This window comes from Argopecten irradians, chromosome 1 (genome assembly GCF_041381155.1).
Source record: "Argopecten irradians isolate NY chromosome 1, Ai_NY, whole genome shotgun sequence".
In the NCBI taxonomy this organism is placed as follows: Eukaryota; Metazoa; Mollusca; class Bivalvia; order Pectinida; family Pectinidae; genus Argopecten; species Argopecten irradians.
Genome location: NC_091134.1, coordinates 39760639 through 39778019, shown reverse-complemented (window position 1 = coordinate 39778019; position 17381 = coordinate 39760639). Strand labels below are relative to the sequence as shown.

Below are 17381 nucleotides of genomic sequence, written 5' to 3'. Positions count from 1 at the left end.
CACGGATAATTATGTCATTGTTAGACATTGTTTCAACTGTTCTCGGAGTACACGGATAATTACGTCATTGTTAGACATTGTTTCAACTGTTCCCAGAGTACACGGATAATTATGTCATTGTTAGACATTGTTTCAACTGTTCCCGGAGTATATGGATAATTACGCCATTGTTAGGCATTGTTTCAACTGTTCTCGGAGTATAAGGATAATATCGTCATTGTTATACATTGTTTCAATTGTTCAAGACTTCTGAGAACAATGTCATCATTATTTGGCATTGTCGAATTACTGAATAATGACGGTTTAGTACGTAGAAGTCATCACGAACAGTTGGAAAAATGTTTGACAATGGCGTGATTGCCCAGAGAAGTCATGAACAGTTAGAACAATGCCTAACAATGATATTATTATCTGTAAAAGTCATCATGAAAAGGTGGAACAATGCCTAACAATGATGTTATTGTCCGTAGAATCCATGAACAGTACGAACAATGTCTAACAGTGACGTGATTGTCAACAGAAGTCATGAACAGTTGGAACAATGCCTAACAATGATATTTTTGTCCCTATAAGTCATGAACAGTTGGAACAACGCCTACCAAGGGCGTGATTGTCAACATAAGTCATGAAAGGTTGGAACAATGCCTAACAATGATGTTTTTGTCCCTAGAAGTCACGACCAGTTGGAACAATGCCTAGCAATGATGTAGAAATCATCATGAACAGTTGGAACAATGTTTGACAATGGCGTGATTGTCCATAGAAGTCATGAATAGTTAGAACAATGGCTTAAAATGCTAGATTGTCCGTAGAAATCATGAATAGTTGGAACAATGTCTAACAATGATGTTATTGTCCGTAGAAGTCGCGAACATTGAAACAATGCATAGTAATGACGCGATTGTCCACAGAAGTCATGAAACAGTTGAAACAATGCATAACAATGACGTGATTGTCCACAGAAGTCATGAACAGTTGAAACAATGCATAACAATGACGTGATTGTCCACAGAAGTCATGAACAGTTGAAACAATGCATAACAATGACGTGATTGTCCACAGAAGTCATGAACAGTTGGAACAATGCATAACAATGACGTGATTGTCCACAGAAGTCATGAACAGTTGAAACAATGCATAACAATGACGTGATTGTCCACAGAAGTCATGACATTAAAAGTTGGAACAATGCATAACAATGACGTGATTGTCCACAGAAGTCATGAACAGTTGGAACAATGCATAACAATGACGCGATTGTCCGTAGAAGTCGTCAACAGTTTGAGGAATGCTCACCAATGGCGTAATTATCCGTGTACTCCGAGAACAGCCCAAATAATTCCGAACGATGCTGTGTCTGCATATAATTCGAGGAGTGAGAAACAGTGTATAACAATGACGTAAAAATCTGTAACTTTAAGTGATTATCTCAGTCTCGGGCTAAGATTGTGCAACATCCCAACCACGGCTAACGCCTCGGTTAGAATTATGTTACAAAATCTTAGCCCTCGACTGAGATTATCACTTACAGGTTACAGATTTTATTAATCCGTATACTCTGAGCCTCAATGTCGACATTGGTTCAACTATTCTCAGAGAACTAAATACATTGGTGGGCATTGTTTCAGTCGTTCACGACTTATGCGGACAATCACATTATTGTTCGTCCTTGTTTTGAATTGTCTCAAAGTAAACTGATGATAATGCCATTGGTGGGCATTATTCCATCTGTTCTCACCGTCAGCAGACAATCCCATCATTGTTTGAAATTGTTCCAACGGTTCGCATTATCTAAATAAAACTATATAATTGTTCGGCATTATTCCAACTGTTCTAAAATATACTATTGTTGTATAGCTCCAACTGCATTAGCATAATGATGCTATTGTTTGCAGAAGTCATTACAGTTAACAGTTAAAACAATGCCCGTCAATGACGTTATTATCCGTATACTATGAGAACAGTTGGGGCATTATGCGAACAATGATGCAGTTGTCCGCAGAAGTCCGTTGGAAATTTGCAGACAATTACATCATTGTTCGGTTTTCTTTCAACTGTTTTCAAAGTATATAGATAATTACGTCATTGTTTTGTATTGTCCCAACATTTTACGTCTTCTGCGTACAACTGCCCTCGAATTCTGTGGACTTAAAATTGAAGAATTGCCCAACAATTATGGAATTGTTTGCGGAAGCCGTGAACAGTTGGGACAATGCCTAACAATGATACGATTTTACGCAAATGACGAGAACCGTTTAGGCTAGTTGGAACAATATCTAAGGCATCATCGATACTTTTTAGGCTAATCACAGGCGTGAAGAGTTCCTTTTAGGTTTTTTTTTAATCTAGACCCTTAAAGGCCCATTACCTTTCCGGAACAAAATATAAAGGTTTCTTAAAGCCTTTTTGGAACAAAATGTAAAGGTCTCTTTAAAACATCAATAGCATAAGAAAATACATATTAAATGCCTAAGAAGTGATAATAACACCAAACATATGCAAGATTTACAGCGTATTATATGATAACTGAAGAGATTCAATTCGCTATTTTGCTATAATCAACTACCGGGCGGTATTTAGGACGACGGCGGGAAACATAAGACGACCCGCGTTATGAAAATTATCATTTTATTTATTTTAAATGAATTGTTCAGAAGATGATGATAAGTGTAGTATTAACGGTAAGTTAATAACTTTTATGACCCTAAAAAATTATCGATCTCGTTTTACATTTCCATTTTTAAATTTAAAAGCCGTTTCAGAAAGGTAGTGGGCCTTTAAATGATCTATTGGCACTCTAGTGGGTCCAAATTGATATAAATTTTAACTAATTTTCAGACCTCTGTGTGCTAATTCATTACTTTGCGTGCTATGGGAGGCTGCGGCATTGTGGTTGTGGATTATAGAACTAGTCTGATCAGTGCCAAGAAGAGAATCAATAAGCTCTTTCTTCCAGTGCAGACTGCCAAAATGTTTCGATCTTTGACCGCGTATGGATGATGTACATGTGTACAATATGGCTTACAATATACATTTGTCTGTACATTGTTAGAATGTTTATAAAGGGTTTCTCGATTTTACTTCATCAACAAAACCTGGAATGCACTAGCAATACCACTCAGTCGATAGAATACTGACTATAGTTTGTGAAACAAAGCCTAGCAATTAACAGACTAGGCAGTAAACATGATTAAAGCGCAGAACACTAAATGGCCTGGAACCCCTGTTTCAAAACTCGCTGTACTTTACAACGGTCATCTCCAACCAATGTTTATGACGTTTTGATAAATGTTCTATAAATTTCTCTCCAACCAATGTTTATGACGTTTTGATAAATGTTCTCTCCAACCAATGTTTGTGACGTTTTGATAAATGTTCTCTCCAACCAATGTTTGTGACGTTTTGATAAATGTTCTATAAATTTCTCTCCAACCAATGTGTGTGACGTTTTGATAAATGTTCTCTCCAACCAATGTTTGTGACGTTTTGATAAATGTTCTATAAATTTCTCTCCAACCAATGTTTGTGACGTGTTGAAAAATGTTCTCTCCAACCAATGTTTGTGACGTTTTGATAAATGTTCTATAAATTTCTCTCCAACCAATGTTTACGACGTTTTGATAAATGTTCTCTCCAACCAATGTTTGTGACGTTTTGATAAATGTTCTATAAATTTCTCTCCAACCAATGTTTGTGACGTTTTGATAAATGTTCTATAAATTTCTCTCCAACCAATGTGTGTGACGTTTTGATAAATGTTCTCTCCAACCAATGTTTGTGACGTTTTGATAAATGTTCTATAAATTTCTCTCCAACCAATGTTTGTGACGTTTTGATAAATGTTCTCTCCAACCAATGTTTGTGACGTTTTGATAAATGTTCTGTAAATTTCTCTCCAACCAATGTTTGTGACGTTTTGATAAATGTTCTCTCCAACCAATGTTTGTGACGTTTTGATTAATGTTCTCTCCAACCAATGTTTTGTGACGTTTTGATAAATGTTCTCTCCAACCAATGTTTGTGACGTTTTGATAAATGTTCTCTCCAACCAATGTTTGTGACGTTTTGAAAATTTCTCCAACCAATGTTTGATTGTTCTCTCCAACCAATGTTTGTGACGTTTTGATAAATGTTTCACCAATGTTTGTGAAATAAATGTTGCTCTTCAACCAAATGTTTGTGAAGTTTTGATAAATGTTCTCTCCAACCAATGTTTGTGACGTTTTGATAAATGTTCTCTCCAACCAATGTTTGTGACGTTTTGATAAATGTTCTCTCCAACCAATGTTTGTGACGTTTTGATGAATGTTCTCTCCAACCAATGTTTGTGACGTTTTGATAAATGTTCTCTTCAACCAATGTTTGTGAAGTTTTGATTACTGTTCTCTCCAACCAATGTTTGTGACGTTTTAATGAATGTTCTCTCCAACCAATGTTTGTGACGTTTTAAATGTTTCTCACAATTTTGTGACGTTTTATAATGTTCTCTCCAACCAATGTTTGTGACGTTTTGAATGTTCTCTCCAACCAATGTTTGTGACGTTTAAATGTTCTCTCCAACCAATTTTTGAATGAATTTGTTCTCTCCAACCAATGTTTGTGACGTTTTGATAAATGTTCTCTCCAACCAATGTTGTGACGTTTTGATAAATGTTCTCTCCAACCAATGCTTGTGACGTTTTGATTACTGTTCTCTCCAACCAATGTTTGTGACGTTTTGATAAATGTTCTCTCCAACCAATGTTTGTGACGTTTTGATAAATGTTCTCTCCAACCAATGTTTGTGACGTTTTGATAAATGTTCTGTCGAACCAATGTTTGTGACGTTTTGATAAATGTTCTCTTCAACCAATGTTTGTGACCAATGTTTTTGACGTTTTGATAAATGTTTTCTCCAACCAATGTTTGTGACGTTTTGATAACTGTTATCTCCAACCATTTTTTTCTTCATCATAACCGATCAGATATGTTTTAAATGACCAACAAATAATTCTTAATAATCATGATTAAACTATAGATTCTGTACTCATACACATTTCAGCAGTTATCTTAATTCATTGCTTTTCTCTCCAGAACCACTGTGCTAAACTTTGATTCAACAATTTTATTTTTTTGTATCGTTAATATTGCCATAGAAGGTGTTTTCTGAATTCATCATTAAGCTGTAACAGATTGCTGTCGAGCTCAAATTTGATTGTGGCCAAGCTAAGTACAATAGTTGAAAAGAAATAACAAATGAGATTGAATTTCAAAACATTTAATAATTTATTGTAGACTTTGCTTGTTACATTGCTGTAAGCAGATTTAACAAAATATTTGTAAAATCTGACATAATTTTGTGACACAAGATAAAAGGTATTATGTTTTGTTTTTTACATTTACACAGTGAGAAGTGAGACACCTATACAAACATTGACATAACCAACTGAAGAGATTTCCTTTAAAACAGCGATTTTTTAACACTAGCAAAGAGTGTTACTGAAATAATACTTCAAAATTACATTAAATAAATAAATAAAGCTAGGCATGTTTGAACAATAAATTAAAATCCATTTTTTAAATAAATCACAGTTCTGTACATGAAGCTTGCATCCATATTTCTACAATTTGACAAAAGAATTATGTACCAAAAAGAAAAATTGAGTAGTTGATGAAACTCGAACTTTTTTCCTATAAAAATAGAACTTTAAAACTTGCAGAAGTCTGCATGGACACCAAAATACACTGACAACATGTAGGTGGACGACATTGACCGGACTAGGGGCAGGACGGACATTATGTAAGGGCCACTTGTGATCCATTAGATTCAGTGGAGGGACGGATTTGATCTTGGACTGTGTACCATTTATGTTACACACCGAAAAATACATGTAAATAAAAAAAAAAATTGGAGACATTTTGTATTATGGCTATTCAACTACTAAAAGTTATCTGTCATACAAATAGTGTAAAAAATATATCATCAAGAATGTAAAATTACAAAAAAAACGCCCAGAATATGATTGTATTTTTTCGTAAAAAAATGTCATTGAAATACCACTGTAATACAAGCTGTAATTTTAAGAGTTTACAGGATAAAGAAATGATTATGTTTGTCAGTTTGACCCAAAAACAGAAATAATGCTGACTTATAGGCGTATAGCTAAACAAAGCACTTATGATATGCATTCATTCCAATTGTTCACATATATTTCAAGCATATTTACAATTGCAGTTAAAAAACGGAATGTTGATAGATAAGCCACGTAGAGATGCAGTCAATAAATTTACTTTAAGCTTCACAATAATTATCTGTGAAAACATTTTACAAAATATTTTATTTATATACTAAGTATATATATTAAGTATATATATATACAATTGATATGTATAACATTGGTAGGCTCCTAAACAACCTGGATTTGGTCGAGTGGACAGAACATTTCTATTATATATCAACAGGTATATGTACATTGTATATATCATTACACTGCACTTTGTGCATTTTATCACAGATATGCATATGAAATATTTCATTTTGAAACAAAAGCTGCATCAATCTTTTTTATCTAGACTTGCAGTCATATTGGTAACCCTGTACTTTATATCCACTTGTAATTAAAGAATGAGTCCGTGTGCTTCCAACTTTTAATTACAATTATAAGGATACATTATATTAATTTTGATCTTACATTAATGCTAAATTGATTTCACATACAAGTCCATGTTTATTAATACATCATTTTCTTAAATAAGGAAAGCTATTTTTTCAAACAAGTTGAAAGACATCACAGTTAAGTCAAGAATTAGTTATCCTATATTGTCTTTCTCATCATTTCTTCTTTTTTCCGCCTCCTGGACTTTTTGCACCCTTCGCACTCTTGTTTCTACCCTTGGGTGATTTGGCGGTGACCTCTGCAGCTAATGCAGCCTCTTTCTCAGCCTCAGCTTCCTGCTTCCTTCGTTCCTCGTCGAGGAACTTTTGTCTGAAGGCCTCTCTTGGTTTGTTTATACCTTCTCTGGCAGTGTCCAACATCGCCTGTGAAAAATAAAGAAAAGGAATTTTTGTTAGAATATGAAACACATAATATAAACCATGGCATTATACAGAAGATAACATTGTAAATCATTTCAAGAAAATGCATGTAAATATAATTTGTGAAAAAGTACATAGGAAATGAAAGATTTATAGACTGTAACAATGTTTTAAATTTCATAAAAGGCCATTAAAATTAATTTTTGACTTTAGTCAATTACCACTTCTTTTCACATCTACACATGTATTCATCCATTTCTTAACAGTCATGCATCTAAAGTATAATCGAATAGCATATTCCTCTTGAAATTATGCAAAAACAGCATTAATTTCTCCAAAATTTCATAATTGAATTTAAAAATTTAAAAACATAAAACAAGCGCAAATACTTCTTATAACAGTCATATTTCTATTGGCCATAACAAGTCAGTAGGTACTTTTGAATTTTTCAGGAACATTTTAACTAAAAACACCATACTGTATTTGCACTGACAAAATAATTTTGAATTTGAACTTCATTACAAATGGCACTTCATTTATTGTCAATGTTTTCTGAAAATTGAAACAACTTCAAGAGGAACATGTATTACAGTGACGTTAATGGATCTATACATGCTTCTAAAGTGATCTGACTGGAATCATTTATAAACTTCACAGTACAAGAAGCTTCCTAAAATAATCTCAAGAAACATGCTGTATACAATGTGGGTATTTATATAAATGTGAACCTGTAAAACAAAGCTTGAATTGTGAACAGTGTTAGTAGTCAAATGTGAGAGGTTATAACAAAACAAATACTGGGAACAAATCATGAATCAAAATATTGTATTATCTTTTACCTTATACCTTTTGTGTTTAAATCAAATTTGCTTTATTTAGTGTTACACCATATTACACCATTGCACTAAATAAAAGCTTTTAGGGAAAAAAACCCCTTTTTTTTGAAAAAAAAAAAAATTCAAATACCAAAACTTATTAACTGTTTCAAACATGTAATCCAAAAATCAAAATTGAAAAAAATAAAATAAAAAAAAATCCGAACCCAAAACATAGTACCACCATTATAATGTAATAAAACCAAAATATTAACTCTCACCATACATTAATACTACAACATACTATACTAAAGCAGTCATTCAGGGTTACAAACCCAGTATGACATTCACTAACAATTTCTACTTGGCAGATGACATTTTGCTACGTTTTCTTTGAATAATAAATTTCTGTCGATATTGTTCACGAGCCAGTTGAAAGGCATCTCTTTCGTCGTCAAGATCTTCCTAAAATAGAAAAGTAGTAAAAAAGGAGGAAGGGGTTAATATTGCAAGGAGATACACAGCACACAGGAAAGACTTCTTTAAGGTCATATGAATGTACATACATCTACCTTGGTATATTATAGGCGAATCTTACAATGTTAATGGAGCTAAACCCAGAACAATTCACAAAACTTGTAATTAAATTTGTAAAACTAAATTCTACCACTAGTCAGAGTACCTCTTCTTATTTCAAGAAGTTAGGAGAAACCAGTTTATCAAAGACAGATTTTCAGAATAAATCTTTATGATGTAATCTTCTAGACATATTTGTCTACTACCGGTATTAACATTGATGTAAGAGTAAATTGTGCAACAGTGAAGAAAATGTGTTAACAAGTAAAGGCAGTGACACAGGTCAGTCTCTTTTTTTAATTTCTTTTCATCTTTTTTCTTCATTAATTAATATAAGTATACAGTGAATCTATTGACTTTATACATGGAGTAAAGATGGTCTCCACAGACTAAGGTGTTACAGCAATTTTATATATATTGTGACCTTGAAAACAAGATTTATGATGTGAATTTTAAGATTCTAGACTACAATATGGCTGGAGACTAATCAAGCAATTAGTCTGTAGAATTCTAGAGTTCATTGATTCTGGCAAAACTACATGCAGATTTTTTTACAACAATTGTGAATCCATCTTCATGTCATTCTCAAGATTCATCATTAAGTCAATGTGAATAATTCTAAACTAACAAAATCTACACATTTATTAGTTATCTGAGAGTCTTTCCATTTAACATTCTGACTGGTTTATAGCGTTTTTCAACATGAAATCATCATGTGCGAAATAATATACAGCTCAAAGCTATTACTTATTTACCAAAATGCATATAAAAGTAGCATGGCTATGTCAACCAATCAAGTGTATGTATAAAAGAAAGCAAGGCACAGAAAACAAAGATATTGGATCACTTCAAACTGTGATATAAATTTTGATGTGGTGTGTATTAGTAATTAAGTTCTTATCATACACATCTATCAGCATGCATGCTACGAATCAAGCACAACAAAAAGTAGCATACAAGCCACACAGCTAAGGTGAGAGTAGAGGGAATTCAATAGAAGTGATAAAGATTAAAGGGTTTTATAGATAGAAATACATGCACTCTCTCTCTGAATAGAAAAGAATTATCTCAGCAGTGAAGAAAAAATTATCTCCCTCCCTGTATTTTCTTTGAAAAGAAGGATTACCTCCCCTTCACATAAAGAAAAGAGGTAACTCCTCTCCCTGTGTGTGGGGATTATCTCCCTTCCCCATAGAGAGATTATCTCCCCTTACCACCCCATCCCTGCCTACCTGTAAATCCTCACACTGCTCCAGTTGTTTGATCTTGATGTTGTTCCTCATTTGTTTATCCTGTTCCCTCCAGTTTTTCACCTGATCCCTGAAGGCCTTGTATTCTTCCACCTGTCGTTTGTTCTCTTCTTCTCTTCGCTTGATTTCATCTTCATCCAGGTACCGTGGCTCTCCGCTCGCTTTCCTATAAACAAAGATCCTAATCATTAGAATTTTTTCTGCAAATAATGCTTCCTCTGTTTTTTTTAGCATAATCTCTTTATATAAATGATACTATGAGCAAGATTATAATATATTTGTTGCATCTTCTTAACCTGATAGATTCTATTTAAAATTTATAAATTGAACCTTCCTGAAGGGGAAACTAGAATTGCCTGTCAAAATAAATGTCCAAAACTCAGGAAATGCAACATAACATATAGAAAAATCTCTATTCCCTCCCAGCTTACTTATACTCTATATTCATATAACAAATACAAGTAATTTCAAACTTAGAAATCTTATGAGTGGTACAATTTAACAAAGCATCTGAGAAATGATCTGACAGACTGAAATGGTGACACAATCCATTGAACTTGAGTCTCTCAACTGACATTAAATTGACATTGTACTATAGTATATATCCTGACCTGAGGAAGGGTGTGATATCCAGTGGAGGTAGGATCTCCTTGGGTGTGGGTGGTGGAGGTGGCTCCAGTGTGAGGATCTCCTCCTTATCTTCGTGCATAGAGAGTGGAGTCTGAGGGGGTGGTATCTCAGCCTCTGAATCGGGCTTCTCTTCCCCTTCCTTCACCTCCTCCTCCTCCTTGTCAGGATGAAGCTTGATCAGATGGGTACTCAGGTATTTTAGTCGAGACTGCATAGCCTGCAGAAGTTTAAATATATAGATGTAGATCATCATATACTAATACCAGTGATAATTTAAATATAAGATTTAACTTCATACTAATTAAAGCCATTATTAAATCACTCAATCTCTTTTCATTAAATCAAATTCATATTTGCATTCACCTAACATTTCTTTTAAATTGCTCTTTTTAATATTAAACATTAACTATGTATACTTAAATAGAATTCAAACTATTTTTCACAGATTTCATGAATTGAAAGGATGTGTTTATATGTAAATTATTATGTTATACATTTTAATCTGTTTCTAAAGACCACCTAGGGAGCAAAGAAAACATTGTCACCAACGATTGATCTAGATCAAATGGTACTAAGAATAGCCATTTCAGACTCTGAAGAAAGTGGTCATATTAAACAGGTAATCTAAATACAAGTGGTTACTATAGCAGGTTTTACTATTATCTAATTACTACAAACAGAACCCCTACCTTAGCAGCTCTACCAGGCTCAGCATTCTCCCAAGCTTTCTTCATGGCTCGGATCTCATCAGCACGCTCGGTGTCTTTTTTCACCTCAATGTCCTCCTATAAACAAACAGTTGTTTTAATGAATACCATGTCTCTAGGTCTAGATATTATTCGTGTAAATATGCAGATGATTTAAAATAAATAATGTCTGGATAAAAGGGTGGATAGCTCTACAGATTAGACAAACTTTGGCATATTGAAGGAATTACTTCTACAGCTCTTTGATAATGGTGATTTGTAAAATATATCTCTTTCAGAAATTTTCTGTAAGAATTAGTTATACATGTTATATAATGGCGAGTACACTTACAAATGAGCTAGCATCGCTGACAACTCGTAATGTCCAGTGAGGTTTGGTCATATCAAATGCCTGGGATGGAGGTCTGGACCCCTTCTGGTCCTTGTCTTTATCTTTCCCTCCTTTCTTATCTGTCTTTCCTCCCTTCCCTCCTTTCTGGGAGCTACTAGAGGCTGCAGGAACCTTCTCCTGTTTCGGGGGAGATGGTGGCCTATCCTTATTGGCAACTAGGGAAAATAAAATTATCAGGTATTTATATAAAAAGCATAGGATTTACCTCTTTATTTGAAAAATTCAGTATACAAAATACTATCTGAATATACTTTTTTAATTGTGAAATGAATACAAGCTCCAATATGACATCAGATGAAAGAAAGATTTCAGTCAAATCTTCTCTAAAGCCGGAGATTTTTTATTTTCAAATTGTGCAACTACAACAACAACATAACTCTTGGTAGATTGATATCAACACAAAATAAATAAATCCAAAAGTTCTACCCAAACCAAAAGGAACTATATATAAAAATTGAAATAAAAAATAAGTCTTAAAATAAACTTATATGTAAAACTTAAACCTTCACCATAATACTATTATAATTGTAAGTAGACTGCTAATTATTAATTATAAAAGACTATGGGATGATGAACAAATTTCCTGAATTACATTTTTACATATATATATGTATATAAATAATCAATACTTAAGTTTAAGTTTTCAACAGTATTTGTAGTTACCATACAAATGTATATGCAGTGATATATTTTTGTGTATAGCACACTTGAATAAACAACAAATCAAGCAGTGCAACGCTATGTGTAGTATGTACTCATTGGCTAGTTCAGTAGCCAAAGTACCAAGATACAGTGTGCTGCATGCATTTATTGGCTTAGATCAGTAGCCAAAGCACCATGATGTGTAATGTATACTCATTGGCTACTTTTTAACATCCAAAGAACAATGTGCTGTGTGTACTCGATCATTGGCTAGTTTTAGTAGCCAAAGCACAATGATTTGTGTGCATTCATTGGCATATTTCAGTAGCCAAAGTACAATGTGTTAATTGCACTCAATGGTTAGTTCTATATAGCCAAAGCACCATCTGTTGTGTTCATTCATTGGCTAGTTCAGTAGCAAAAACACCATATATTCTGTACTCTCATTTGCTAATTCCAGTAATCAAAGCACCATGTGTGATGTTCATCCATTGGCTAATTATTTAGCCAATTGTAAAGGAGTCTGTGTAAAAGATCAAACAAGCATGCTCAGTGACCATGCATATATAACAGAGTGTGTGCTATTTACATGCACCTAAGAGCATAAAACATATCTTAGGAAATTTGTCTCCCCAAAGTTAAAATATCTACTGAATTGAACATTTTTTTGATACATCATTACAGGTCTGAGTATTTGTATATATTTTCATAATTTATACATGCACTACTAAGTTCTAAGTCTATATTACTCAAAATATAAAATATATGTGTTTTCTATAGAATTTTAATGCTTAGTGATATAAATATGATACAAAATTATTTAGTTGTATAGAATTAGAATATGTATATATAGTGTAACTTATGAAAATTCCCAGTGTACAGTTCCAACTAAGTAAAAAATTCTTCCAAATTAACCTTCAAGATCAAAAGAATATGAAAAAAAACCACCTAGTACGCTCACTCTATAGTCACTTACTGTCTTCATTTGGAGGTGGTTTGAAGCTAACTGATGAAAAAAACAAATATAATCTACAGTTTATTGGGGAATCATGCAAATATTTATCTTTTTTTTTTGTCTTGAAAAAAGATATGAAGGAAAATCCTGATCTAATTTGTTGAGCTAGACTAAAATACAGATGAGGATTTTTTTCTCCTTTTTTGTGAATGAACAGGTGTATCTAAAACGAAATGATAACAGCTTTGCTCTAACATGCATATAACTTGGCCAAAATGAAAATAATAAAACAAGTAATTTTCTACAAATTAATTGGAATTTCTAAACTATAGTTGTGAAACTTTTACAACATGCAAAATCAAATTATGTGGTTGAAACAAAATTCTACAGCATTATTATATTGTCTGTATTTGAAATTATCTTTGCTGCATAGCAGTTGCTTTACAAAATGTCGAAGTCTACAGGCAAGATTCTTTGGAGATAATTAACAACTTAGATTACAGAACAATATGGGATGAATTATGACCTTTGTATGACCTTGTGTATGTCTAATGGCTCAATGAAGATATTAAATTGTTTGATTATTGACCAATGAAAGACAACCGAAACCATGTCAAAGAATTGCCCAATGAGAAACAAAATATATACAATGTATGGCAGATCTGACCAATAAGAAGTCACGAAACAGAAAGATCATTGACCAATGAGAAATTGCACAATAGTTGGGTTTTGATACATCAACAATATCATTTTTAAAGACTGGAAATTAGGTAACAATATTTAGGATAAAGGTAGTAAAATAGTAAACAGACGTGACCAATAAGGAAAAAAGGATTGGTATAAAACCGAAAAATGGAAGATTATTGGGCATATATACAAGTGGTACAAAGATATTGGAAAATGGAGTACATGTATTATTGATAGGCCATTGGTAATGAGATTAATATGTAAAACAGTAGTTTGGTGAAGAAATATAATACCTTTCAGCTCATTCTTCTCTATGTCCTTAAGCATTTGTACAAATATCCAACTGCTCTCACTGAGGGGCCAGCTATTACGCATCACAGTTGCTTGGATGATGTACTTGTGGGGCTAAAACATACACAGAACACCAATCAGATGTTGGCTCACAACAAACCAATCAGATGTTGGCTTACAAAAAATGCATCATTAATTAACCAATCTCCTTTAGTTTCCTAATCTGATTATCACAATATTAAGACACATGCAATTTTACATGCAATTTATGTAATTTAAAAACAAGTATCACTTTTGTGGAATTAAAAGTGAGAGTTTTTTTCTTTAATTCAGAACATTTAGTGAGTTACACATGCAGATTAAAGCTACTAAGTGCATTTTTTTCTTGTATTTGTTATCAAAAGCATTGTAATTTAACTTTGAAATTAAGCATTTTAGATTCTATTAGCAGTTTGTGTATCATGTAAAAGATTTTCATTTGTGTAGAGCAGGTAGTTAAGTGTACATCCTTTAACAACTAGAATGCTACCTTCAGATCTTTTTCATCAATTTCTCCATCACTCACTCCAGCATCGGAATGCCTGCTACCCCTCTGTAACAATAGGACATGCCACGTCACAAATCAACTCATGCTGTTGTCAAAACCATGCATGACATGCGATACACGAAGATGTACATGTCTCCGTCTATGTGTATTTTATCTATACTTGTACATTTTCTGGTATGCTCCATTCTATACTTCAAAATCAACTTTTCAATTTCATGCATAACATTTCTGGATATTATCAAAAACACACTATACTAAATTCAATATTAGTGTTGTCAAACTGTACATGCAATTATTTACACATGCATTCTCTAAATATTGCACACCAACCTCAGATATTATAGAAACATGCACTTCATTATACAAAAACAATTATTATTACTATCAAATTTCAACTGTTAAACCTGAAATCAATACTAACTAGTCACTTTTTCTTTAAGCATCTTTTGATTTATTACATTCTTCCATTCATTTTTTAATATCTTCATATATATCCAGAATATGACTATTTATAACCAAATCTTGGGTACTAAATTTTTATTACTTAAAACAAAGACTGGTACTGACATGCATGCCAAATGACACAAGAGTTGAAGTGAATGTATATTTCAAATATGGCCCTCTCCAAACTTTAGTCTAACATGTTCTAACCAGTGTTAACTCACTGTCTTAGAGGTTGCAAAAATAGGTAAATTAGAACATTTCAAAAATATAATTTCTCATTTCCAAATTTCTATCCTATAATGATTCAGTACCAGTATGGGGAAATGGTTTTTCTTTCCTTTCCCCCAATATACAGTGCATATAGAAATATATAACTACACATTCTGACTAGATATATCTATGAGTTGATACAATAAGCACACTCTGTATGATGAGGATGATTACGACATACAGTACCAAGCTAGTGTAAACTTACCGAGGCCCGTCCATCCACACTCTTGGCTGATCCGGACCTCTTTAGTTTAGCGGTGCTCGTCTTCCCTTTAACCTCCTTGTTAGCTGAATATCAGAAGTTCAGTTTCTTATTAACTTTGAAACCTTGATACATGATTTAACAGTATCAACTTGTTTTTGAATTCATAAATATCGATTACTTATTGAATTATGATTCTTTTTAATTTTTTAACTTAATTTCAAGAATATCACAACATCTTTTTAATCAATGTCATTAATTTTAAAGCGCTTCAGCATGAACTACTTACATGTTCTTGAGCTAGGTCGTTTATCCTCTGAGTTCAAGTCGATGTCCTTTTGGAAGATGAAAGCTGGGATGACAGCGTGACCTTTACCAGTAGTGCTGGCCACTTCTACTTCATCGTCCAGGACGACCAGCTTGATGTAGACATCTTGTTTAGAAGTGTTTACCTGTATACTGGTAACATTGGGTGGCAGGTGGTCCTCGTTCACCTTCACTGCATACCTGGAAACAAATTTCTTCCTCATTAAACCATTTATATGGAGAAATTAAATCTTGAATCTGCCTGTCAGCAATATCCTTTCCAAAACCTTTCTTCAGTTTGATACATTAATACAGTGTATAAGTAATTCCAATATTTCTTAATTGACCTCCATCATGGGTGTCCATCCCAAATTTATGTTTGTTTCCTTATTCACTTACCATCTTTTTTAAACAAGCAAGATAAATTTGTGAAAGTTCATATCTGCAAATATTTACCAAACCTCAATGATAGGTGATTCTATTCAACTTTCTTTCTGCAGAAGTCAATCTCCGCAAACTTTTTTTGAAGCAAAAATCGACAAATTCAGTAGCCAAAAAAGGTATTCAGTATACAGAGTAATGTTACCCACCTAAATATCACATCCTTAGGGTTGGGAATGTAGTAATCCTTGAGCTCCCGTACATGGAATGTTGAGTTACATGTGACTTCATTCTTCTCATTCTTCTGTGGTGCCGGTAGTGGACTCAGTGAGCCAATCAAACGCATCCTCCACTTGTTGGCAGGTAGTGGCATTTCAGTAGTCCTAGCCTCAGCCACGAACGTGTAGCCTTTCTGTATGTATAACAGTATGATCACCCATTAGTAGACAGAAAAATTTAATTGATTACTTATTATTTGTTCAAGAAGATTTTGATGTTTGGTAAAGAGAATTTCAGTTTTTATTTTTCATATAGGTTCAACTTTAAAAGTTTCAATGCTGATATATAAGTTGCAATTGGTACCTAACAAACTGATTAATTAATTCTTTTTAAATGATACTATCAATCTTACTTATCTGAAACTCTTATGTTTGAAGTAAATCCTTATAGAATACAAACCCTGTTTTTCTTGTAGACATAGGGAGCCACCCTCTGGAAGACTTTGGGAATCTCCTCTCCTGTATCATTGTTGATCACCCTCAGCATACAGGTGTTGATAGGAACATAGAGCTTCGGTACAACTAACATCTCCTCCTGGACATAGAAGATTTCCCTGGAAAAACAAACAATTCAAGTATTACTATTGAATTTTGTAAATGGTAAATTTTGGGTTGTATAAACATCTATGACCATTAAGATTGTGCAAGGTAGTGATTATAAAAAAAACTGAGAGTTCTCAGAAAAAACCCACTAACCTATGGCCAGTACCTTTGCAATCAAAATCTAAAGATCTCAAATTCGTAACCTAGGTGTGGAGAGTTAGTCACACTTCGCATTTAACGGTTAGTCTTTCATGTGTATATGTCACATGCTGGCTTCTACCAGAAAGAACTCTATGACTATCAATATCAACAGACTACGCACCTGAATACAACAAACCAGTTGTTGGCCGGCTGGTCTGGGTACTGTCCTGTGTAATCTGCATAGGAGATCTTGTTCCACTCATCTTGGTAAAATGGATACTTGGACATAATTTCAGGGTCCAGCTTGAAC

The 17381-nt window shown here is 33.4% G+C and overlaps 1 protein-coding gene across 1 annotated transcript in view; it reads right to left on the bottom strand.

The window, feature by feature from the left end:
• Positions 1-5241: 5241 nt before the first annotated feature.
• LOC138327551 (androglobin-like) overlaps positions 5242-17381 on the bottom strand; it is a 64005-nt gene continuing 51865 nt past the window's right edge. The window contains exons 39-49 of the mRNA XM_069273729.1: positions 16319-16521; positions 15712-15929; positions 15426-15508; positions 14489-14551; positions 13962-14073; positions 13003-13032; positions 11325-11539; positions 10976-11071; positions 10268-10503; positions 9639-9822; positions 5242-7018 (exon numbers count right to left, since the gene is read on the bottom strand). Coding sequence (XP_069129830.1) covers positions 6812-7018; positions 9639-9822; positions 10268-10503; positions 10976-11071; positions 11325-11539; positions 13003-13032; positions 13962-14073; positions 14489-14551; positions 15426-15508; positions 15712-15929; positions 16319-16521 — 1647 coding nt within the window. The 3' untranslated portion in view covers positions 5242-6811. The remainder of the gene's footprint in view (positions 7019-9638; positions 9823-10267; positions 10504-10975; positions 11072-11324; positions 11540-13002; positions 13033-13961; positions 14074-14488; positions 14552-15425; positions 15509-15711; positions 15930-16318; positions 16522-17381) is intronic.